This window comes from Electrophorus electricus, chromosome 13 (assembly GCF_013358815.1).
Source record: "Electrophorus electricus isolate fEleEle1 chromosome 13, fEleEle1.pri, whole genome shotgun sequence".
Classification (NCBI taxonomy): domain Eukaryota; kingdom Metazoa; phylum Chordata; class Actinopteri; order Gymnotiformes; family Gymnotidae; genus Electrophorus; species Electrophorus electricus.
Window position 1 is genome coordinate 18577497 of NC_049547.1, and position 27247 is coordinate 18604743.

General features: G+C 38.6%; 1 protein-coding gene across 1 annotated transcript; it reads right to left on the reverse strand.

Moving 5' to 3' along the window:
- Window positions 1-1457: 1457 nt before the first annotated feature.
- On the reverse strand, window positions 1458-26251 carry smyd2a (SET and MYND domain containing 2a). The gene is made up of 12 exons (XM_027020111.2): window positions 25890-26251; window positions 25642-25705; window positions 13538-13648; window positions 12253-12313; window positions 11629-11753; window positions 10575-10642; window positions 10389-10491; window positions 9981-10091; window positions 4290-4413; window positions 2838-3012; window positions 2516-2624; window positions 1458-1879 (listed from the first exon to the last, which is right to left on the reverse strand). The coding sequence occupies exons 1-12, from the start codon at window positions 26060-26062 to the stop codon at window positions 1796-1798; spliced, it is 1308 nt and encodes a 435-aa protein (XP_026875912.2). The 5' UTR covers window positions 26063-26251; the 3' UTR covers window positions 1458-1795.
- Between the last annotated feature and the right edge of the window lie 996 nt (window positions 26252-27247).

The window sequence follows — 27247 nt, forward strand, 5'->3', positions numbered from 1 at the left end:
TGTATTTGTTAAGAAAAAAAAAAAAAACTTGTGAAAAGTTTGATTGTACTTTACTATACCATATAACCCCTAGATACAAAAGTATCTAAAAAGAAAGGCAGTAAACTTTGTGAAAACCAAAATTTCAGTCCCAAAACTTTTGGCCACCACTGTACGTATGCTGAAAGTAACTATGTATGTATGTATATATGGTGAATGTAATGTTAATGTATGATAGTGAAAACAACTGCTTGCTGTTAAGTCTTACTACTTGGATTGACCTTATAAACATGTGCAGATGTGACATCATCCCTGGGCTTTAACATAATATTTACAATTTAAGTTGTCAAATACAAAATTACTTTAATCATTTTGGTCTTTACTGTTTTTGTTTATTGAAAGTGCCACCAGCTCTTCTGATTCATTATGAATGCTATCCATAGAATACTGTAAACCATTATCCAAATTAATACATTGATTTGATCTATAATTCCTACTACTATATTCATCTGAAATCTGTCTTGAGTTTAGTAAATTATGTTCTGACTAATGAAATGCATAGACAATTAAATAAATATTCTGATTTCAGCTAAATAGCAGTTCTTTGTAAACAATGCCACCCAAAAGGTTGGCAATATTGATCAAGACCTGGAGCTGTATGAAGATGAATCTGCTCATCACATGGCAAGAATATTCAAATGCAAATCAACCCCCCAAAGTTCTCAGTAAGTACATAGTTCAGTGCAAGGCAGAGGAAGCACATGATGCAAAAATGTTAGGGTGACATCTGTACAACTATCAAACAGGTTTTGCATCCTACCTTGTTAAGGTGTAAATTGCACACTGGCTAGATGTTAAGGTGACATCAGGGTTTATAAGAGCATAAGTTTTAGTTAAGCCCTAGGTGATTTCAAGTCAATAAGGAACTAAAAATAAGCTTTATTTTAATTTCCAGACTAAAATAAGTTGAAATATATTATTTTTCCTTTCACAATCTGTATGTAGCAGTCATCAAAATAACCTGACAAACCTGTCGAATGACTGAAACTGATGAATAAACATTGGGCTGTTACCTGTTCTGACAATGTAATAAAGAAGACACCAATAATTTTAATTTATGAACAAATGGAGATTTATGAATAAGACAGTCGCTTTTGCATCAATTGATATCAGCGTCAAAATAATGTTAGAAAATTATGCTTTCTCCCTCCCAAATACAGAAGCCTCATTACAATTTTTTTTTATGCATGTAACTCAGGTTAGAAAACAACCTAACAATCCCTTTTCTTAATTCTGTGTGCTTGGTGTAAATAGAGTGGAAATGGGATAGGAAAACTGTAAACCCTGGGATCATGGTCAAAGGCCAAAGAGATAGCAATAGAACAAATGATGCTATAGAACTTGGCTTGAAACACCATTCAGTCTTGCCTTAAGATCTGTGCAAAACAATCATGCAACACCAATGCCAATAACATTCATTCAATCAATTTTTTTTTTTAATATATATATATATTAAGATGCTACATTGGAGTGTTGTTGTCAAACACTGTGAAGCTATTTGGTTCTTCAATACTAGCCCTTACTCAGACAAAACAGTGCACACATTAGGACGCATTCAAGGTGAAGACCACAATGTCAACACCTCGATATTACACTCAATCATTTGTAAAACATATCTAAATTACATCAATCATTGAGATTATGACAAATCTGTATTATGACATCAATCTGTATCGATTTTAGAGTGTGAGATGCATGCCATGCAGCTTTTGCTTCATTTAAAGAAGCCATATGCTTTATGTCCTCTTTGTCCTCTTTATTCTTGTTCTTCCATCTCCTTCTTAATCTCAGTGATGTAATGGTGGTCTTGACCAAATGCAACATTCATGATAGCAATAGCCTGAAATGAAATTAATCAATCATTACAAGTCTTAAATATATTTGTAATTATTTTTTGAGACAAATAAAAATGAATTACTAGACATTTCATAGGACATGAATCCAGAATTATGTAGACCAGGAAAACATTTTTTAATTTTAAATTGTTGCCACAACATAGGAAAATGCGATTTAGATGTTAAAGACTACTGAATCACATGTATATGGGTTCCCAATTCCAGTGATTTTGGTTGCTCACTCCATATCAGACAATGGACTATTGTGTATTTTACACAAAAACGTAGTTACTGTAAAAAAGATGGGAAGACATGTTCAAACCTTTTTAAGACATTACAGATTTGGAAGGATGATTCTATGTACATGAGAGGATGCTTTGATTACTGCAGATTATTGCTCATGAACAAAACCCTCCTTCCAAACCAACAAGATCAGAGACAGTCATCCCTAATCTGTGAATGGAATTGCTGGGAACTAAACTGGAGGTTACGTTTTCTACCAAGACAAGATAGGTGGGCTAGCAGTGAGTTCATCCTTGTGTTTAAAAATAAATTCTCAAAAGGAAGTTCTGCTCTAACCGACAGGTACTATACTGGGATTTTGCTATAAACAGTTCCAAAAAATACTGCTAAATCAATACCTTCTTCAAAGTTTTAACTCCTTGTGGCTTCTTCTGAAGTCCTAAGTAAAGCCTTCCGAGCTTCAGGTACATGGAGGCCACATTGAGAGAATAGGGAGGATAATGCACACTGTCAAAATATAAGGAAATTAATGTCAAACACACAAAAAAAAACAAACAAAACAAAAACAAACAAACAAAAAACACGAGGCACAAGTCTGGCAGTACATCTCATTTCATTATTGATTTGTTGGGGTTTAATACTTAATACTGTTTAATACTGTTTTACCAACCTGCTTTAGAATTTACTGCAAAAAAGTAATGAAAATATAATATATTGTACCTATATGGCTTTACTAGTTTTTCACCATATTTTATGGCCTCTTCCCAGTCCTGCATGTAGAGACAGACACCCATTGCCTGATACATCATGTGTAGCATATAAACATTGGTTTCCTCAAATATGGATCCCATCTTCTCCAGACTCAACTCACAGATCTCCAGCAGTTCAGTGGGTGGTGATGTGGAGTCAAGGACCAACACTGTTCCAGTCTTCCACTACTATAAACATATTTTTACATAATATTTTCCCCTTGTCCCAATAGTCCATTGACCAAGATATTTTGCAAGAACATTTTTGCTTAGTGTCAAAATGTTTTTTTTTTTGTTTTGTTTTTTTTTTACCTTTACACAGGAGTAGCAAAACCCAACAAACAAGTAAGGAACGTTTTTGCTCTCCAACTAGCACTGTGCGAAATGTATATCGGCATCGCACACAACAAACCATATTGTGTTGTTATGTAATCTCTAATAGACTTGCTTATGGGGTTCCTCACATTGTTATTTATGAAAATGGACAAACGTACTTTGCAAAACTTAAAACAGTAGTATGAGTCTGTGCTGCTCCATGAGGAAAATTTGTAAAGACATCAATTCAAAAGATAGATCATTTGTTTGAGAGAGTCTATATTAGATGTGCAGAAACATTTACAGTTATAGTATGGGATGTGCATACCAGTGATACGTCACTCACACGAAACCCTTAAAGGTAAGCCCAACCCACCTCTGAATGGCTTAAGAAAAACAAAATTAAGACTTGAGAGGCCTAGTCAAAGTCCTGACCTGAATGCAATTGAGATGCTGTGGCATGACCTAAAAAGGCAGTTCATGCTCGAAAACCCTCCAATGTGGCTGAATTACAACAATTCTGCAAAGATGAGTGGGCCAAAATTCCTCCACAGCGCTGTAAAAGACTCATTGCCAGTTATGGCAAATGCTTGATTGCAGTTGTTGCTGCTAAGGGTGGCCGAACCAGTTATTAGGTTTAGGGGGCAATCACTTTTTCACACAGGGCCATGTAGGTTTGGATTTTTTTTCCATTAATAATAAAAACCTTAATTTAAAAACTGCATTTTGTGTTTACTTGTGTTATCTTTGTCTAATATTTAAATTTGTTTGATGACCTGAAACATTGAAGTATGACAAACATGCAAAAAAAAATAAGATATCAGGAAGGGGGCAAACACTTTTTCACACCACTGTGTGTGTGTGTGTGTGTTTTTATATATATATATATATATATATATATATATATATATATATATATATATATATATATATATATGCATGCATGCGCGCTTCAGTTTTTATGGTGCATTAACTCTAGATCGTGAAGAGTGGTCAGATGAATTGCAATTAATTGCAAAGTCATTGCAAAGTCCAATCTCTCTCTCTCTCGCATGCGCACACAAGAGCATACACACACCCACCAAGATAAAAGAGCAAGGAAGGATATTCTTGTAGTGCTTGGCTCTCCTGAATTCTTCAATTATATTCTTGGCATACCTCACCATTTCTTGAATTTCTTCTGGCTCTGGGACTGTACATAGGTTTTGACGAATCTCCATTTTGGCCTTGTCCTGTAAATCCACATATATCAGGTTCTTTAAAAAAATGTGCAGAATTATTCAATAGGGATAAACAAGTATTAAATTACATAGTTTGTGGATATATTAAAAATATGAATTTTCAGTCCAAGCGGTGCAATCTTGAAAATTACACAGGTCAGGGATTTTCAACTCCAACTCAGCTCTAGCACATCTGATATATAGTGTTTCATGAGTTGGATCAAGTGTGCAAGGGAAGTGTGCAGAGAAAACCTGAAATTGAGCAGGGCAGTGGGTGCAAAAAGCAAGGTCATAGGTCAAACCAAGATTTGTGATTATTCTGAACCATGTATTAATGAAATATATGAAGTACACATGATCTTTTTTTTCCAGTTTGTATCAGTTTGGAATTCTTCACAGCATAAATCCTGTTAAAATAACAGGTTATGGTCCAACGTGCACACTTGAATTTGGCCAATACGTAGAATTCTGGCCACTACTTCTAGTGCTGCTCACAGTGCACCTAGGATATTCTAACTCTAAATTACTGCTGAAAGTACCTCACAAAAACTGCAATACAGAACTTATGTCTACACCCAACATATCAATTTGCACTCAAAATCTACATACTGTAATGGTGTTTAGCCCACAGACCTTGCATATTTATCCATAAAATGTTTACAACAAACAGTTAGACTACACTGAGTAAAGATTGAGCTAATACTGGTAAGCACTCTATGTCTATTATTTCATACCTTATATCTGAGAAAGGCACTTAAATAAGAACAACAAGAATGATGAGTTTGATTTTTAAAGTCTGTTCTTTTGCCAGGCTAGGCATCTTCCACTGGATATTATTCCTTTTGATTCAGTTAATCCTCTAGGTGTTATCTTGGAGTCCACACTCTCTTATCAGAAACACATGACTAGCAGAACTAAAACACCATTTTTGCAATGTAGCTCACCCCTCCATCTGTCAGTCTCCATGATGCAGAAGTCACTCCCTGTGTACATTCATCTTTTATTATGTCTCAACTATTTCTCTCTTTCAGCTGTTGTTGCAGCCCAAACTCTTCAGATGCTTACACATACCAGAAAGTCAGCACATATCACCAAAGTACTTTAGCACTAAACAGACTTGCTCCTTTCTACCTTTCTGAACTCCTTCATCTATATGTGCTGTACTACTCTTGAGATCTGCTGGGGCAGGTCTAATTCTGAACTCATTCAAATATATGTACCATAGATCTGCTGGAACATGTCTACTTTCTGAACTCCATTAAAGAAAAGAACACTATTTCTACTGTGAAATATGGAAGCTTACTGATATTTTGTGAGTGCTTTGCTGTGTCAGGAATATTTGTGCAGGACTTAGAAGATTGTCAAGGCATTTTGGAGCAAAATGTACAGCCTAGTGTCAGAAAGCTGTCTTAGTCACAGGCTTCGGGTCTAGCAGTAAATGACTCCAACAGAGGTCCTGCTATGAATCGTAATCTGAATTTCACTGAACTGAATCTGAGAAAAGAACAAACTCACAAGACACCTATCAAACCTAAATGAAGTGGAACTGCTTCCTCAAAGCTTAACTACCAAGTGTAGAAATCACAATCATAGCTACAGAAGTGTAGAAATCACAAATCAGTTACAAAATCCACTTGAATGTGTTTACTGTTTCCAAAGACTACTATGAAAGAGAAAGTTGAGTGCCAGTATTTGTCCATGGCATATGGACAATTTTCTTCTATACTTTTATGATGCATGTCAAATTATACTTTGAGAGAAAAGCTTCAGTTCTATAACAAATTCTTTGGTCCGTTTAAATCAAGGTAATTTCACTTTTGGAAATGGGGAAAAAAAAAAGAAAGAAAAGGTTAAGGGTATTAATGCCTCGTCATCTCTGTGTATACATGCAGAACTGCCAATTTTCTATTACTGCTTTGTGTACTTTTATGCAATCTAAAACTATTTATGCCCTTTTCTAGTTTAAAAGTTAGTTTAATACTATTTATATATTTACTATTTATTTATTTAATACTATTGCTTGATTGACAAAGCAAATATTATAAAGTCACATCATCTCCAATATTGGGGTGACCAGTGAGATTGAATCATGTAAATGAATTTCTGGGTAATAGAGGGCAGCAGCAAGACTGGGAGGGACAATGCAGTCATTTTGGAGGAGTCTAGGTACACTCCTTGAAAACACTACTTCATGCTGTCCATGTGCAGCAAAGGCAGAAGTCACCATCACGTCTGGCCTCAGGTCTTCCGTTGGGCAAATGTACTCCAACTACCAGTCTAAACAGCCAGCTCCCTGTCACTGCAATTATAACACACATATTTGACCTCCTGTCAGGAGGGCTGGCCTCTATCTGAATACCTTTAGGGTGCAGCTATGATTGTCGTCATGACCTTCAATATCCAACAGCATGTGTGTCTGTATTCAACTGTTTTAGTTCGACAGGCGAGGACTGAGACAACCTTACTTCAAAATAGTTCTGCTAACTTTTATTGGAATTTAGAAGTAGGACATTTCTGGTCAGTCTTTAATGCATGTTTGGCTATCTATTAATTTTATAATTTCTTTTCAAAGGACATTACAAAATTTACTGACAGCCACTCAACCAAATGTTCAGGCGATAGAGTGTAGATTACACGCAGCGTATGTTTCTTTTTGCAGTGAGTATGTAGCAACTGTTCACAGCAATGCTGTTTTGCTCATATAGTGCGGCGTGGCATCAAAACTAATGGCATTGATACATGCAGTTGACTGGTTATAGAGGGCAAATAACAGTAATAATAATGCTGCTCAGTAGGAACCTTCTGGCTTTTTGAGCCAATGAGCATCTCAACAGTGTCTTAGAACAGAACAGAAAAGTAGTCAAAGTAACAGCATTAGCAGGGTGTATATATCACTCTATATTTTATCTTAGATTGCAGATCTCACTGATCATTGGCAAGCATCAATATATAAATATAATGAATATAATGATCACTCTTATTTCCTTTATGTATTGCATAGTCCAAACATTACTGGTCATCAGTGAACATACTTAACTAATGGTGCAAAATAGTTACCGATTAGAGTACTTACCTGTATCTATTGAATTAAGAGTGTTCCAACCAGGATGAATCATTAACAACTGCATAAATCATTCCAGTCAGAACTGTGAATTGCCTCCTAAGGCTCCCATACTGGCAAGAAATAAAAATGTCCAACAATTCTTGGTAACAAAGTTTAGATGGAGGTCTCCCTCTGACCTCCCTGTCACAAGAAATATTACATTTTCGGTGGGTGAAACCTACAGAAAAAAAACAAACAAACTTAACTGCTAAAAGAGTAAATGTGTTGTCTCTTTCATTTGTGTGTGGATAACACTAGTAGTCTTATCCTAGGATGAAAGGTCAACAGGTCTCTGACACCATGCAGGTGCCAAGCTCCCTACTCATGGTTGCAGGTATTCTCTGGACTGATTAGAGTTAATTTGGGCAGGTCGACCCTAAATATGGGTGCTTCTTGGATAAATTCAACATCTGTGGGTATGTCAATGCCTTCACCATATGCAGAGGCAAGGTCTTAGGAGCACAAGATAAAGTGCGAGTAAGAACTCTGGCAGCAATGCTGCACCCACTGAAGCCTCTGGAGAGATTTAGATTAAGAAGGTAGTCCAGCATTACAGAGAGTAACAATAGAAGTAGAAACAAAAGCCATTGTACAAGTGTCTCAGCATCAGAAGGTGAGAGAAAAGTGCATAGTCTCATTCTTATTTACAATAAAACTTCATATCCGAAGGCCTGCAAAAACTCGATGCCTTACTCACAGCTACTAACACAATCAGAATTAAGGATTCGTTGTTTCCAGTGGCAAGGTATTTCAATTCCAGTGGACAATGCCATAGATGCCAGACCTCACTTCTGAGTCTTCTGGAGGTGTCGTGGGCTTAATTTAGCAAAGCACAGATGAAGGGAAGTGTCTACCTGATCATCCTGGTGAAGAGTTTGTGATGATGTGGTTGCTGGTACGAAGTGAGTGGGCTGGGCCCTATGTGAAACTCTAATGGACTGGCACAGGATATTTGCCAGCTTAGACTCTGTGTAACTTGAAAGTTGGTCTGAACGCAGCTTTGGTCTGTTGAATTTGTGATTTTTTAAAATATTTTTTCAGAGAATAATGATAATACAACAACCTTTCTTTTATTCATGTTTAGTGGTTGGATCAAGCCATTTATTATCAAACAATTGTTTTTGACCTTTTTTAAAATCATAATGACAACAGAAACTACCCAAATGACCCTGATCAAAAGTTTACATACCCTGAAAGTTTTGGCATGGTAACATACACGCAAGTTTGTTTGCTTGCCAATCAGTCAGTGTGTGTGTGCGCGTGTGTGTGTGTGTGGAGAGTCAGTAAGTTACTGGGCTCCTGACAGACCCCTGCTTGAGAAATGGGGAAAGCAAAACAATTAATCAAAGGATCTGCGGGAGATGATAGTTGAACTTTATAAAATAGGAAAAGGATATAAAAAGATATCCAAGGAATTGAGAATGCCAATCAGCACTGATCAAATTCTAATTAAGAAGTGGAAAATGAGGGATTCTGTTGAAACCAAGCCAAGGTCAGGTAGGCCAACAAAAATTTCAGCTACAACTGCCAGGAAAATTGTTTGGGATATAAAGAAACGCACAAATAACATCAACTGACAAAAAAAAGTGGTGTGGCTGTTTCAAGATGTACAATAAGGAGGCACTTGAAGAAAAATGGGCTGCATGTTCGAGTCGCCAGAAGAAAGCCCTTACTACGCCAATGCCACAAAGCAGCCTGCTTACAATATGCCAAACAGCAGAGAGACAAGCCTCTAGTTTTCTGGAAGCTGCGCATGGGACACCCTCGGATGTTCCAACATGACAATAATCAAAAACACAAGGTCAAGTCGACCTGTCATTGGCTACAGCAGAAAAAGACGAAGGTTCTGGAGTGGCCATCTCAATCTCCTGACCTTAATATCATCGAGCCACTTTGGGGAGATCTCAAATGTGCATTTCATGCAAGACAGCCCAAGAATTTACAGGAACTGGAAGAATGGGCAGCTTTACCATCTGGGAAAATAAAGTGCCTCATCCACAACTACCACAAAAGACTTCAAGCTATAACTGATGTTAAAGGAGGCAATGCATGTTATTAAGGACTATGGTATGTAAACTTTTGATCAGGGTCATTTTGGTAGTTTCTGTTGTCATTATGATTTAAAAAAGGGAAAAACAACTGTTTGATAATAAATGGCTTGACCCAACCACTAAACATGAGTATTATTATTATTATTATTATTATTCTCTGGGGATAAAAAAATGTCATTATATATATATATAATAAAAATCACAAATTCTTCCAGGGTATGTAAACTTATGAGCGCAACTGTAAAGCTTCGTGGTCTAGTGGTCTATTCCTTTCCACACATACACTTTTCATGGAACGGACATGGTCATGCCTTATGCTTTTGTCCCGTTTTATAATTTTCAATAGATTATTTTGGATCCATGATTTGTTATACTGGTTTTGACAATCTAAGACAAAAACAGGAACCAATAATGTTCAAAGTCACCTTTGATTTGGTAGTGCATTCTTCACAATCGCACGTAAAGAAGTACGAATCCCTCAGCCTCTCATTCCTGTCCTCCGTTGGATACAGGAGGTCAATGTAACTGTTGAAAAGCTATTAGAGAAGAGAGATGGCTATATTTATTCACTTACACATGAAAGTCAATTGATTTATAATGCTTCTACTGTAGCTAAAATATTTCTAGATTTGTTTGATAAAAAACACATACAAATAAATGTGTTATCCAATACAGATTTGCTTTGATACTGTGACAGACCTGAATAAGATGTTTCTTAAACTTAGAGGTAACTGTGATGGTGTGCTTGAATTTATAGAGTGGACATTCAGCTCTTAAATTCTTAGAAGTTTCTCCTAGGCAAGACAGAAGACTGAAGAGCAGCTCTGTCTCACCTCCTCTCCAGGGCTGATTTCCCGAACAGCTCGAACCTCAGCTACTGTATTTTTGTATGTCACAATCACATTTGGACTACAGCTGTGGTTCATCAAAGCAACACTGTAATACCAAGTGACAGAGACCAAATGAGAACAAAGGTAACAAGAATCAAACAAAAACACTGAGTGTAATGTCTTGCTTACTCTGGAAAGACTGCAGAGCCCAAATGAGACAACTCCTCATCTTCAATGGTAAAACCATTACAGTTCACCTGTAATACAAGGACAAGGAGATCCTACATGAAATCTACAGAAAAGATGAGGTTTTAGGGTGCTCATACAGTCAGTTTTAGGGTGCTCATACTGCATAGCTTTCTGCAGCAGTTATAACAAAGTTAGTTATAACTTAATTTTGTGTTTTCTAAATTGTGAAAAGGGTCAAATTAGGCATGGCAATGTTTTGGGAAACCTCTCAATGTTTTAATTCACCGATTTAAATATTTTATAGCAATGTCTTGACTTTATGGAATATAAAATATCTTTGCAGAAGACATACATACATAGATACATACACACACACTATATATATATATGTGTGTATGTATGTATGTATGTATATATATATATATACATACATATACACATACATAGACACATATGTATGTATGTATGTATGTATCTCGAGATTAATAGTATTCAATGGTTTGTGCTAGTAGCAGCTGCCTCACATTTAGTAAATTATCATATTTATTTATTTATTTTGACATCATTACTTTTGGTGCTATATCTTTTAATTTCCATGTAATATATTGTTAAGTCAAAAGTCTTAACTCATAGTTTTCAGCGATCTTGCCAAAGACTAATGCCTGGCTCTCTTTTCTTTGTTCTGAAGGCTGCTCTGCATTATTTAAATGCTTTGTTTTTTTTCCCTTTTGATTTACAACATGAAAACAGAGGAGCACTTATGCCTTGTTCTGCTGCTGTTATGTTTCACAGATACAATATCACATAACCACAGAATTACGAAGCATTTTAAACCAGCCAGGCTGTGCCCAAAGTGTGTCTGATGATTGTCAAAGCCCCCTCCCCACCTTCCATAAAAATAATTTAAATCATTTTTGGAGATTTTGGCATATTTGTAGAATAGAGAGTGCTTTAAAGTTTCACTAAGCTATTTTGAAAATCTGAAGACTAATTCCACTGCAGTCAATTGAGAAACACTAAAACGACATTAATCTGTTGCCAGTGGACTCCTTACCTGGGCAAAGAGCTGTACAAGAGCATCATTATTAGGGATATCCAGATGCTGAGAGTAAAAGTGACGAAGTGCAGCAGTATCAGCTAGGTTCATCTCATTTTTCTCATTATCTGTCTTGTCGAGATCTGATCAAATTATAAGCAAGTGCAATTGAAATGCAGTTGAAGAGCCTATATATTATTTTAAGCATTCTTCACTTAGGCTTGAACATTACATTTTGATTTTCCTCAACTCAAAACACTCAAACTCAAAATAAATGTGGACACATTTATTTCATTATTAGTGTGTCACTTTTTCACTCTTTTTACTAGAGGTAAAAATTGTCTGCAATTCCCAAATTGACCTTCATTCTGCCAAATAGTATCATTTGGGTCCATTGTGAATAAGTTACATTTACTGAGGTGTTTAAACATGAGCCCTAAAACAAACCATCTTTGTCTATAAATCTCTAAATATATGAAAATGATGTCAAATTTATCAATTAGCTTTTCCATTTTATAGTTTACCATTAAGTAGTGACCAAGTCTACTCCACTGTTAAAGCTCCACATACGCCTTAATGAGTCTTCAGGAATGTAATTTAAACAAAGGCACAGAATTAATGAGTACAATGAGTAATACTCACGTGCTTCAAACTCTTTCAAGGATAACAATCTCTCTGACTGGGTTTTCTCTGTCTGGAATTTCTGACAAAAAGAAAAAAAATTGAATCTAATAATTGAATACAATTTTAAAATACATAGCATAAAAAAGGAGATTGAAAATAGGTTAAAAAAAAATAATATCAAGTTTTTAATTGCTGTAGTTTTGTAGTGCTGAAGAATTTGTACCTTTTTCAGACATCTCAATGATAAGAATCAAAAAGCAACAGAACAGAGCACGATAGTCATTTTGACATTCAATCTAACTTCTACTGAGTTATATTTATCATTAACTGGACATCTTTCACTTTTATCATTTAATATACAGTTGAAGAACCAATGAATACTTCTGAATTTCAACTGGATGCGGAGTACTTCTACACATTCTAACAAGGATGCTAACTAGACACAGGTGGTAAGTGATAAGGAGAGAAGGAGAACATTGAGGGGACGAGAGGGAGTATGAGGGAGACACAATGCACATGGTGACAAAGAAACAAACAGGGGACCATGTGGTGAACTCCACTACAGACAAGGCAGTAGAGTATTATTATTACAGTAATACTAATAAATTAGTTATACAAATTTAGTCATAACCAGATTAAGGAAATACGTTATTTTAACTGTCACAAACAGCAACACCTTAGTTGAACTAAAGTTACTGGTGCAATAAGCATATAATTAACAGACCTAGATTTATTGATTTACTATGGTATGTACACTCCCTAACAAACATGCACAAAAACATGAGATTGCATTAGAATTAGGCTGTTACCTAATTAACTGGCTAGACAGTGCCAAATAACTTCTTATTAAGTTGTCTTTTCAAAGTCAGCTTGCTGGTCCTTTTATTCTTATTATTATGATATTATTGTTCAACATTGTGCTGCTTCTTGATGTTCTTCTTGTTACTGACAATAATAATAATAATAATAATAATAATAATAATAATAATAATAATAATAACAACAACAATAATAGTAGCAGTAGTAGCAGCAGTAGTTGTTGTCGTTGTTGTCATGTCATCACTATTATTAATATGGTTTGACTAAGATAAAATGTTCTTTTAAGTTGTCTTTGGCAATCTCTGTTCTTTAGGTGAATGGAGTGCTTGTGGTTTTTAAAGTGATACAAATTCTATATCCATCTTTTTCACCCCACCTGCCAATTTTTACCCATAGACTTAGTTGAAATTGATGGGTCAACAAGAGCTCAAACTCTACATTTTATGACTTGGTACACCCATAAAATGTCAAGTGTTCTGCTTACCTGTTTAAGGATGATTCTAGCAACAAGTCGCACAGTTTCTGAAGGACACCAGTTCTCTCCATAGGAACACATTGCAGAACACTCCAGCTTGTGCATCGGCCAATCTCCTTTCTAAGAATAAGGCAAAATGCAAGTTCTTGTGAATTTTTTTGTGTGTGTGTGTGTGTGTGTGTGTGTGTGTGTGTGTGTGTGTGTGTGTGTGTGTGTGTGTGTGTGTGTGTGTGTGTGTGTGTGTGTGTGTGTGTGTGTGTGTGTGTGTGTGTGTGTGTGGTGTCCACACCACTGACTTTGGTACAGGAGGTTGGGGGCTCAAATCCTGATCTGTGTGGTCCCTTAACAGAATGAGAGTTCAGAATAAGAGAGTCATACCATCTTGGATGTTGCCTGGGTCAACAAGGACCGTGTAAGATGTTGGGGGACCAGGGCAATCAGATGATAAGTGAGCTACTGGAACAAATACAAGACACTTATGGACAAGAGTGTAGAATAGAGGACTGTTGGATTGCTACTACATAAGACACCCCAGTGTGAGGGGGGTATATGCAGAGGATGTGGGAACTATGGATGCTTTGAAACCCAACATTTATAGTAACATCTATACATCTATAGTAACATCTATAGTAACTCCAAAACAACTATTAGCTCCAATATCCGCTCCAATATCCGCAAGTGGCAACTGCCATCACAACTTGAGATTAACAACAGGTGAGAGGGGAGCTATCCCGAATTTGGGAACCAAAATCATGCACTGCTGCTGACCTAGGATTGAAAATCAAGGCTAAGTGGGATAGACTACCACTGCAGCAGAAAACTACCAAGACCAAGTGAAGTACCTAAAATGCTGATGAAAGATGTGAATGCAGCCCCAAAGACAATCCCTACTGTGACAATCACTGAAACCAACAAAATGATATATGCCACAGCAACAGTGATTCTTCAGATGTTTGGCTACAAGATAAACACAATCATCAAGGAGCAGTATCCCCCATGGAGGAGGAGGTTGGAGGCCAAAGTAGACAAGTCATGCAGAAAGGCACCTGAAGGTACCTGATAAGTACAACATACTGTCCATAGCTGAGGCCTTGGAGACTGCCAAGCAAAGATTAACAGCTCTGCTGCCCGCCTGAAGAGATACACACGAAGTAGAAGCAGGGAGAATAACCAGGATGTTCTCCCATGAGCCATCCAAAGTGTACCCTCAGTGGCAGGGCAACAGCATAAGAAGCAAAAGAACCAAAGCTGAAGATGGAACAATACTGGAAAGGCATATAGGAGGCATCATGCACAATAATGCACAGTGGTTAGAGAACCTGACCACAGCAATCTCCCTGAACAGGATCCAGTAACCATCACACTAGCATCACACAAGAAAGTGTCTCAAGCATGAAAAACTGGACAGGTCCAGGCCCTGACATGGTCCATACCTACTGCCTAAAGAAGCTGACTGCTCTCCATGAGCACCTGGCAGCACAAATGAAGCAACTGTTAATGGTTGGAACCCACCATGAATGGTAAACTGAAGGCCATTTACATTTATGACATTTAGATGATGCTTTTATCCAAAGCGACTTACCATTATGAGTGAGTACAATTTGAGCAATTGAGGGTTAAGGGCCTTGCTAAGGGGCCCAACAGTGGCAACCGGATAGTGGTGGGCCTTAAAACAGCAACATTCTGATAACAAGTCAAGTACCTTAACCGCTGAGTTACCACTGCCCAGTGGCCAGACAGACCTGATCCTGAAGGACTCCCAGAAAGGGGCAATTCCTTCTAACTACTGCCAGAAATGGGGCAATTCCATCTAACTACTAACCTTTGTACAACATGGAACCTTCTATCAGGCATCATTGTGGCTAAAGTAGGCACAAGCCAAAAGCAAGAGTCACCATCGAGTATGGGTTTTACCAAGGAGATGCCCTGCCCCTGCTGCTGTTCTGTTTAGGCCTGAACCCCCTCATTGAGATCATCACCAAGAGTGGCTACGGATCCTGGCTACAGATTGGAGCAACCATCAGCCAACTCCTGTACATGGACGACATCATTAAATGAGAAATTGATTCACTAATCCACCTCACCATACACAGTAACCATATACAGTAACCACATCGGAATGTCATTTGGACTGGAAGTGTGGTTGTATGGTTACAAGGAGAGGGAAGGAGGCTAGAACAGGGGGGTAATATAACGGAAGTTGAGGGCAGGTGCAACGAAAGAGCGAGTCTCTCAGACACAGGCACACAATGTGGGTTTGTTTTTTATTGGTGAAATTATGGCAGAAGGCAGTAACCATGCTGTGGAGATTTTTCAGCATTCTAAGAGGACAAAGCCTGAGGTGTGGTCATGGGACTTCAGAATGTGGGAAAATGTCATGTTTTGTCTGTGTTAACTTGTTAATAGCTCATCATTTAGACCAATTTATTAATTTTTTTTGTATGGATTTTCCCAGTGTAACTACAATGTGACAGCATTATTTGTATTTGTCAGTAAATAGTTGAACTCTTAGGAAGTCTTCAGGCAGTCAGCCTACTTTTACTGTCTGGGGAACTGAACATTGGAAAATACTGCTATTTAATTAGTCCTCTTCATATTTATATTCATCTTCACGATAGTCTTCAAACTACAAATTAGCCTATAACAGGCCTAATAATAATAATAATAATAATAATAACCTCAATAACAATGGCTTTGACCCTTCTCTTTTTTCCACATCATCTTCACTGGCGCTGCACATCAGATCCTGATAAGTGTAGAGGATTTTTACTCCAGTGCAACTTGGATTTTAGTAATAGCCCATCCAGCTCTGACCAAGCCAAAATTGCATTTTTAACTTCCAGTTAACTGACAAGGCTCTGGACTGGGCCTCAGCAGTTTGGAATAATCTCCAAACATATTCTTATGAGGAATTCCTTGGCTGGAAATGGCCTTGACCAGATCCTCCGTAGTATTTGACTATCCTCATGAGGGTAAAGCTTGTGGAGAACTGTTGCCTCACCTTAAACAGGGCACTCACTCAATTTTGGATTATGCTAGGGAATTTCATAGAGTGGCAGCTGGAAGTGAATGGAAGGAGGCTGCTCTCATCGTTACCTTCTGTAATGGACTAAATAAGGAGGTACTCCATGAATTGGCATGTAAGGATGACATCATCTTATGCTGCTTCCTGTTTTTGAAACTGTTTTGTGCCAACACCATTGTTTAGGCATTCTAGCCCTTACTGCTCTCTAAATTATTATTTTTTTCCTTGGAATTAACTACATTCTATCTGGAAACTGGCAACTTCCACTAGACACCGAAGACAAAAACTAGATCCAAAGAACTACTTAAAAATGTAAATAACTGACATTTTACTTTATCATGGCTGCTTCCGTCCTAACAACAGACAAAGAATAGTTATAGTTTTATCTGTGACAAGTGTAGATTAAATGCTAGTCTGACGGAGAAGATTCTAGCAGGAGAGGTGCACATCCAGAAACTGTTGGACCTATCAAGGTATTAGAAGTACAAGCTCTGAATGCTTTAGGCAAAGTTGACAAGCCCTGAACTCCAGGACTACAGCTCTGCAGCGGGGCGAATGGGTGACACTACAGCAAAATAGCCAAGCGCTGGCTCACCCATAGGAGCACTACACATCTCCAAATCGCCTGTCCACCAGGTTTGCCCCACTCAGCGAGGCACACGCTGAGAAGCCTGTTGAAAGAGCTCTGGTTATAGGGGACTCTAGTTTGCGACGTGAAATTATCTAGGCCTTTAGGGACACCAGCAGCAGTAGTTAGCTGTATACCATGGGCCAGGATGCCAGACACTGCAGGTAATCTTAAAGTCTTATGCAAGCATAGATTCTCTAGATAGTCATTCACATAGACAACAGAAACCTGGATCACGCCAAATGAGTACATAGCGTTAAACGAAGCATGTCCTTTTGGCTACAGCTATGTACACTGCACTCATCTAACTGGCCGTAGCAATCTACAGGCTACCAGGAGCCTATTCAGAATTTATTAATGAATTTATGGATTTCCTTGCTAATCTAGTCACTCTAGTAGAAAAAGCCATTATTGTTTGGCGATTTCAATATTCACTTTGATAGTGCCCCAAACCCCCCTTTAGTTCTATATTAAAATCAATTGGTTTCACCTAATGTATAAGAGAACCCACACACTCTGTTGGATATATGCTAGATTTAGCACTGAGATACGGTGTAGTCATAGAGAACATTGTCATACTACCCAAGTCTGATGCCATCTCAGACCATTCCCTCCATTTCATTTGAACTACATATGAGCCACAATATAGTAACCTCACCACCACAAAAGACACATGATCATGTCAGCCACTGCAACTAGATGTATTGCGAATCTCCCAGATTTATCATTTGTGACTAGGATATCTTCAAACCCCATGGAACTTGATCGAATAACTGAATGCTTAGAATTAATATTCCGCTGCACACTCAATGAGGTCTTGACCTTAATAGCAAATAACTAAAATAATTCTAGATTTCTATTTTGCGCAACAGCCTATCTAACTAGGAATAAACCTGACACCATTGCTTCACATAGTAGTAATGAGTTCATTAATATCTTCAATGACAAAATTAAGCATATTAGAGATAACATTAAGAGTATTAACATGACATCTGTCACCTACTTAGAGATCAGAACAACCAAGCCAAAAAGGACTCTAGAATCCTTTACACCTATCCAAGAGCCAGAACTTGCATCTCTGATCTTGCGCTCAAAATCCTCAACTTGCTTACTAGATTCAATGCGCACATACTTTCTTAAGGAAATCCTATCTGAAGTAATTGAACCTTTACTAAACTTAATAAATCCCTCCTTGAACATTGACTACATTCTAGCACAGCGGGCAGAGCCTTTTCTTATAAAGCTCCCACACTATTGAATAACCCTCCTGTAAATCTTTGAGACTCAGACACACACTCAATATTTAAGGCTAGGCTGAAAACCTACCTGTACAGTCAGGCATTTTATTAACTAGTTCCCATGTTAGGTAAAGGTGTAGATCTGGGGGTCCATTGGCATTGAGAATTATACTAAACTGGGATGTTGATACTACCACTTCACATCTTTTTTGTCACTCAAGTTTGAGTGAGAGCGGCAGAGTGCTGATGTTCCAGGGTGCCCTCATGCTTGTGGTTCCTTCTAGCATATCTAGATCTGCTAGGGTCCATCTTTGCACATTATAGTTCTCTAATTTACACACCCTTGTATGTAAATTACAAGGGTGTGTACATGCCTAATAATCTATTCTCTTTCTGCCAAGGTACACCTACCTGATGTTATGTTACTAAGCGTCAACCTGACTCCGCTGCTGCGGCTACTCCCAGCACACCCTGAAGTCCCCTTGTAGCCCACCACACCTTCCCCCCCAGCCAACTACTTCTCCATTGCCCTTGATGGATGTTCTTGTGTCGGATGGGTTTCAGACACACACCCACCCCCCATCGGGACCAGATTAGGACTTCTAGAAAATGACTAGACATTAATTCCTTGTTTTTTCATTTCATTATTTATCCCCCCCCCCCCCCTTAAAATTGTTAATATTGTGGTGACCATTGTCGGCCAGAGGAGGATAGCCGCCCCCTCTTTGATTCTTGGTTCCTCTCAAGGTTTCTTTGTCATGCTCTAGGGAGTTTTTCCTGTGAGTATACTGTGGGGTACTGGACACATTCTTTGGGATCGTTGTTTGGGACTCCACCGTTTCCCTGCACTAGCCCCTGTGTGAGGTGGTGAGTCCTCCCATAAAAGGGTTGGTTTTTAAATAATTTGTTTCACCCTTCACCACTGACTCTCCGTCCGGTTCTTCTATGTTTCCAGCTCTGATCGGCTCTGGAGCAGGGGGAATTTTATGCATGGGGCTCTGAGGCAGAAAGGGCTTTCAGCAAATTAAAGACGGCTTTCACCACAGCACCTATTCTCAGACACCCTGATCCTACTGCCCCTATTGTAGTAAAGCTGACACATCCAGTGTGTTGGAGCCATACTATCTCAGCAAGCTGAGGATTCCAAATTGCATCTCATAGCCTTTCCCCCGTCCATAAAATATTCCGAGCTGAATGCAACTATGGCATTGGTGAAAGTGAACTCCTAGCAGTGAAGTTGGCCCTAGAGGAGTGGAGACACTGGTTGGCAGTTTTTATCACAGATCGTAAAAACCTAGAATATATGTGCTCAGCTAAACACCTGAACCCCCATCTTCCTGTTGGTCCCCGCCCCCCATTTTGATTTTAACATTTCTTATTGCCCAGGATGCCATAACACAAAATCTGACACCATGTCACACATTTCACAGCAGGAGGAGGACACTGCTTACCAGGAGACGATCCTTCCAGCCCAGGTACAAATACTATCCATCTGGTAGAAGATTGATGATGAAATTGAACAATCTCTGGCAGAATTGGAGATTCCTGCTGTCTGTCCAGAGGATAAACTGTATCCTGTTGAGATAAGCTTCTTACCTGGGCACATTCCTCACTAACTACTGGACATCCAGGTGAGACCCACACCAAACAATTGTCCAAACAATATTGGACAAGATATTTGGACACAGATTTGTACCTCTTACTCAAGAAGTACACAGATTTGTTTCTTCCTCTACTATTTGCTTACAGTGCAAGGTCCCAAGAACACTCCGAGCAAATAAACTCTTGCCTCTCCTGGGGCCAGATTGACCATGGACTCAATGCTATAGATTTCATCACCGATCTCCCAAACTCTCTTGGGCAAACCACTATACTAACAATAACAGACTGTTTCTCGCGTGGTGTTAAATTTATCCCTTTTCCTAGTCTCCCTATAGCCTTTTAGACAGCTGAAGCACTATTTCAGCATGTGTTCAGAAACTTTGGCATACCTGGACATTTTATCTGACAGAGGTCCTCAGTTCACTTCACATATATTGTCAGCCTTCTTTGAACATCTGGGTGTTGCTGTAACATCCCCAATCTAATGTGTAAACATCCCCAATCTAATGTGAAAGAGTAAACAAACTCTAATGTGAAAGAATTGAACAAATTCTTAAGGATTTTCTATTTTAAATCAGCCATCTGATTGGTCTAGGTTCCTTATATGGGAAATGGCACAGAACTCCCTCAAGAGTTCCATCACTGGCCTCACTCTTTTTGAATCTATTTTAGGATACTAGCCCCCCATGGCTCTGTGATTACTAACATTCCTTCTGTGGACAACTGGATTAAAATTACTGAGAAAGTATGGGAGGACACTTAGCACACAGAGTGAAACTTATAATGGTACAAAGAGGTAGCTGATCGCCACAGAGGGGCCAATCCAGAGTTTCATCCAGAGGATAGAGTTTGGTTATAAAGCAGGGATTTCCGTAAAGCTGGTCACTGTCACAAGCTCAGTCCTAAGTACACTGGACTTTAAGATTCTCAAACATATTAAATGAGGTCACATACCAGTTAGAACAGCCATTACACTACCGTACTTCTCATTCATTCCATGTCTCTCTGATTAAACCTATGGTTTCAGGCCCCCTGGATGCGGTCTCACCTGGCGCCACTCCACCCCCTCCTATAGAGCATGAGGGAGCTCCCATATATGCGGAGGAACCCAGACACGCAGAGGAAACCTCCAATATCTGGTTGACTGGGCCAAGGACTAACTGGATCCTGGTTTTCTATCAGATTTTCATAGGCAGTTCCCCGAAAGGCCAGCAGCACCCCCCCCCCCCAATCTTCCTCGGCGTGTATCTTCTACTGGATCTAGGACCGATACCATGGGCTCAGCTAGGGGTTACTGTCATGCAACCAGTTTCTCCCAGCTCAGCCAGCAATCAAGATCACTACATTTCCCAGAATCCTGATCACAGCAAGGAGCACCATTCCACCATTCACTGATCACTTACTTCTTCGTCCTCACCTGACTATTGAATTCACCTGTTCACCATTATTCATGTTCATTTAAACCTGTATGTTTCATAGTATCACTACGAAGTATTGCCACTATTCTTCCTAATGCGTACTGAGCAATTGTTTGTCTTTACCTGAATTGTGCTTTAGACCCTGTTCTGCTTTTTAAATTTTTACCTCCTGTCTCTCCCTTTGGATTTGTTTGCCTGATTGTATTTCTCTCTGAAGATTGTATTTTTGGACTGGCTCTCTCACCGGTGTGTTGGATTCTCCCTCCAACTACATTCTATGCATAAATAAACTTCTTCCCTTTATCCGCAAACATCTTACCTGTTCTGAACATTACAGCAGCAAAATAACAGGATGGAGCCCTTGTGAACTCCACAAGTGATTAATGCTGGAAAGATAGAAAAATCACCAGTATTAAAATCCCCAGGAGTATGTCATTAGAGTTTAAGCAATGCTGATTCTGTAGACCTAAGATCCGACTGATGTAACTAAATTTTTGTACTTAAGATGTCATAAAAGATAAGTATAAAATTCTTTAGAAGCAATGGGTCAAGATTTCTTTTTTAAGCAATTGCTGCAGCACTGCATACTTAAAGCAGGTCAGAACAATGCAATTGGTTATTCCACCATTTCTGACATTTAAAATAGTAAGACCCAAGGAACCCATTATCTCTTTTAGTAGTTGTGATGAGCAATATCCAGTGAACAGGTAGAGGGTTTAATCTGAAACACAGTATCATTCAATATCTACAGAGAAACCAACTCAAACTGATTACAGATGAAGACAATAGAACAGAGCACATCCTAGTCTATATACAATACATGAACTGGTATAGAACGGGCAAAAGAAACATCATGACCAGAGAGAACAGACAGATGGAGGTCAGCAACAGTGGGTTAACACTAGGAGTAGCACTGCAACAAAAGCTGTCAGTGGAAAGCATGTGCCTGCTGAAGTACAACAATGAACACTTAAGAGAACTATAGGTTTCCTTAAGGTTCAGTCACAGTTGGTAGTAGACTTCCATGGGTGGATGGCTGTGGCATTTAATGGGAAGGCACTACAGATAATCCTCAACACCTACCCCAAGGACCTACCAGCACTACAAAAATGATTTAGTCAAGCCCCTGCAGCTCATCACCACCTACTCTTGAACTGCTATTGAGAGAAAATGAAGAAACTTGGCATGTTTTCTGCCAAGCTGCTCATACTGTTGTGTGCCACTGTTGTTTTCACAGAACATGCATCATGTGAGCCTATTTGCCTGACATCATTGTAACAAGCCCTGGGAGGTCTAGTGAGGCAATTCTCTGATCAACCACCTTTTTACTCCATTAAAGCAAGAGGGAAGTACGAAGAACTGAGAAATGACCCAGAACAATATTAGTGGGTAATTAGATGCAATTAGAGAGGTCACAAACTGTCTGGACTGGGAACCAAACTCAGCCCTGGACTTTTTTCTAGACCAGCCTGCTACAAACATAGTGATTCCAAATTGAAATCACCCAGCTCCCTACCCCATCAGTCTTTTATGCACAACACATGACAGTTTCATTCTAGAATATGAAGAATACATCTAACAAGTAACTAAATGCCCATATATGTACCTTATTAGAACAGTAAATAAATGCCCATACAGAAAACCACTCATCAAATAAGGTACATGAGCAGGCAACTTATCTCTGCAACTCCAGTGATGGATGGAATCTCTCTTACCCGTGAAGGTAATCAGAATAACCACACACCACATTAAAAGCATAAAGCAAAACATTTTTTTCTGCAATTTCATTTGCGATCAGTGAAGTTAGAAAGAATGAATAAACTTTCTTTCACAATTAGAAAAGAGCTCCAAAAGTTGTATGCTAAGATGGGTGAACCTGTTGGATGGATATTCATCTCTGCAGTACTCCATACGTTGAACTCTCTTGGAAGAACAGCAAGCAATATGTCTGGCAAAAAGCAGGCACTGAACATCCCCCATCTAACACCATTGTTATCTGTTACCATTGTTATGATGAAATGTGGTGGCAGCATGAAGCTACGGCGTGCTTCTAAGTGGTAGGGACAGGGAGACTGGTAAAAACTTAGACAGTGCTTTGAGCCTCTAGTGGTGTTTCAGCCAAGAAAACCTCCCTCTTTGCAAGTGCAAAACTGGAATGAAAGTTCCAGTTCCATGCTGAAGCATGACAATGACCTGAAGCATATAACCAAAATCAACATTAGAGTTTTTTCGGGGAGGCTCTGAATGTCCTTGAGTGGTCCAGCCAAAGCCCAGACTTGAACCCTATCAAAGATCTGTGGAGAGAGTTGAGCATGGCAGCTCACAGAAATTTGCCATCCAAATTCATGGAGTTGAGTAGATTATCCTGTTTTTCATGGCCAAACTGCCTAAATACAGGTGAAAAGATATGTATCAAAAAAGACTTGCAGCTATAACTGCTGCCAAAGGGAGCTTCTCCAAAGTATTGAATAATTTTTGATATTCAGTATAAGTATTCAGAATACTTTTGTGAATAAGAGATTTCAGTTTTTGATTTTTAATAAATTTTGAAACTCTAAAAATATTTTAATTTCATAATTGGTGGTTACTGAGTGTAGATTGATGAGTAAAAAGGTGATTATGCTGTGGATATGATATTGAATAGATACAAAGTGTGCAACGAGATTTTTCAATACTTTCTGAATCCAGTGTATGTAAAATCTATAATTTTAATATTGTGTGAAGTCTGTTATGCTAGATGACCAAACTATATGTGCGTCACTTCTAACTTGGATCCTATTGCCTCATCTAGATAAAACTCAATCAGTCAAATTTGAGATATGTACATTATGATCCTCTGATCAAGTATGCAAAACTGAATTGTCCTTCAGGGTCAGTGCACAATTTTGTGTCAGTTAGATAAACTCAATACTCAAAAGGTATCCACTGTAACTTTTGACATGCAGCATACACTGCTGACCAACACATTTTTACAAAATTGAGTGTGGGGACTATAGAGGCTCACTCTCACTGATTGGTCTTGGCATGTGGCAGTCAAGGTCAATGCACCTGTAGTCCCAGCCACAGACACATAGCCTACATGTACACAGAGAGTCTGGTATCTATAAAGCATTAACCTGCTATACTATCAGAATTCTGCCAGTTGCATTCTAATTGGCTATCTGCACTTATGTATGCATTTCTGTGCATCAGTTGATCATCTAATGTGACACAAAGGTTTGTTGTTCCAGCTAGGTCAGTTCCGGTTAGCATATGGCTGTACATAGGAAGGTAAAATGAGTGTTTCAAAGCAAGACATATCCATTTGAGTGAAACAGGTTTGTGAAGTCCATTGTAGCTCATGATTAAAAGGTTTGTGAAGTCCATTGTGGCTCATCACTGAAAGTAATTCTAGAGTTTTGTTTAAAGTAGTTAGCAATAAGAGACACGTGCTTACTGGCGGTATATAGTAAAATCTTTATATTTTCAGCACAGCTGGGATAGCAATGTTTCTGGGTCATTTGACTTTGTTGGATGTGTCCCCTCTTCTGTCAGTTTTGGAAGATTAATTGAAGCATTAAAAAGCTACACACAAGCACTAAAACCTCCACCTAGAGTCTGCCAATGCAAGACTAATGCACCTACAGCAAACATATCAGCTGAATGGTGTTAGAATGCACTCACAAAAAAGCAAACGGACATGCTTAGAACTGGCGTAAATTAACAAATGTCATGCTGGAAACAGATGCCTTTAGCTCTAGTATTGTCGTACTGTCGCCGTCCACAGGAAATTCCATTCAGTTCAACTTTGTCATTATACCAATATACGGGCTGTCCAGTATAATGAAACACTGACAGGCTATTCTCTAGTGCAGTTGTATGACCAAATGATATATAACATGACAAGACAACAAACATACATACATATGGACAGTAGGTGCGTAGTTGAGTATGTGCAGAGGTAGGCTTAAAGTGCAAACTATATGGCAAAACAGGCTCTTATTCATTATTGTTCTCTGTACAGGCTATGCCCTCCATGCTATTTAGTCGCGAAATCTAATTTACTTTTGAATGTATTTTATTTATTGTGAAAACTATTCTGAAGTGTTCTTATTTTTAGCTCTTATTTTTAGATCACCTGAATACAAACTCCACACACTAGACCTGAGGAACACGTGAACACGAATCTAATCACATGGGAAAAAGTGACACCAAATGCTTACCTGGCACTCCACATTGCAGTAGTAGGCTTGCTTACATTTTCCACACTTGGACAAAGCATCTTTTCTGTGGGATAGAAAAGCGTTTCAAAACTGGTTAAAATTCTGTAATTAATGGCTGTATTCCCGCTACTGCCGCCATATAAATTGTACTCAGTCATATTTGTAAGTCGTTTTGGATAAAAGCGTCAGCTAAATGCCGTAAATGTAAATTGTTAGGTAGACCTTGCCTTACACGACAAACATATTACCTCGTGAAGCAGAATTCGCAGTGGCAACCCCTCTCATTCACGGTCAAAACATAGGAATATGCCGGGCAGGCGAACACAAGATCACCAACTTTGAAGTGTGTGGTTGCTTTAATCCCTCGACCTTTGCCGACGCTTAAGAACCTCTCACAACCTTCAATTCCTTCAGATTTCATTTTGTTGTTGCTACTAGGCACGAGTCTTACTTCCTTAAACTCCTCTAGTGCCTGTTGCAGACAAAGATGCTGGCTTTACAAAATTATGTTTACCCTTCGTTCCCAACCACTCAGAAATTATATATATTTTAAATTTATTCTTAAGATTGGCTGGATTTAGACTGCGGCAGACTTGGGGACGCTCCCTGAGCACGCTACATTGCAAGTAGCCAGCTAGCCAGGCTGCTTACGGCATTACTACAGAGTTCCGTGTAGTCCTAACGCCCGTCAACGGACGGACCAACTTTAATGACGCCTTGCTTTTTTATTACTAATTATGATTATTAATTTTTATACAGAATTTGCAGGCAACATATCTATTCAGCTAGACGTTTAACAATAAATTATATATTTAACCCAAAGTGCAGAAAGCCCAAAATCTGTTCAAAGGTTTTATTTTGTCTAGTGCTGTCATTCCGTGGTTATTTACATAAACTATAAGCAATTTTTATCATATTGCCTTTTATTCAAAACATAAGCACAAAAACTGAAATAAAACAAACAACAACAAAAACAGCCAAAATAGTGAACTACTTTGAATTAATTTTTTATACTATAATGAAATAAACGGATATTGTTGTTATCTTAAGTTGTTATCTTGGTGTTCTTTTTGACACGTTTGTCATGCGAATCGCAAATTAAATCTCTACAAATCTGCATACTTCCATCTCGACAGTATTGTCTGCCTGCGCTCGATGATGACGCGTAAAGACACTGAGATCTTGGTTCATGCATTTATTACCTCAAGATTAGATTATTGCAATTCACTTATGTATGGTTTACATTCAAAATCTATCTGCACCTTACAGCGTGCAGCTAGAGTCTTGGTCCCCACTAAGAAATCTGCGCATTCCACTCCCACCCTTCAGCAGTTACCCACAGTTAAACGCACTCAATACAAAATTTAAGGCACTTCAAGGCCTTGCGCCCTCATATATTGCAAAATTATTCCATAAGGTCCTCTGATTCAGGTCTCCTTACTGTCTCCATGTTTAGGCTGTCCACCATACATTTCATTTAGTGTTGCTGCACCTTTTCTCTGGAACTCCCTTCCTACACCAATTCGCTCATGTTACTCTCTTCTCTCTCCCTTTATTATTATTAAGTAACCCTCTTTTAGCTGCATAACTCATTATTCTTTTAAAA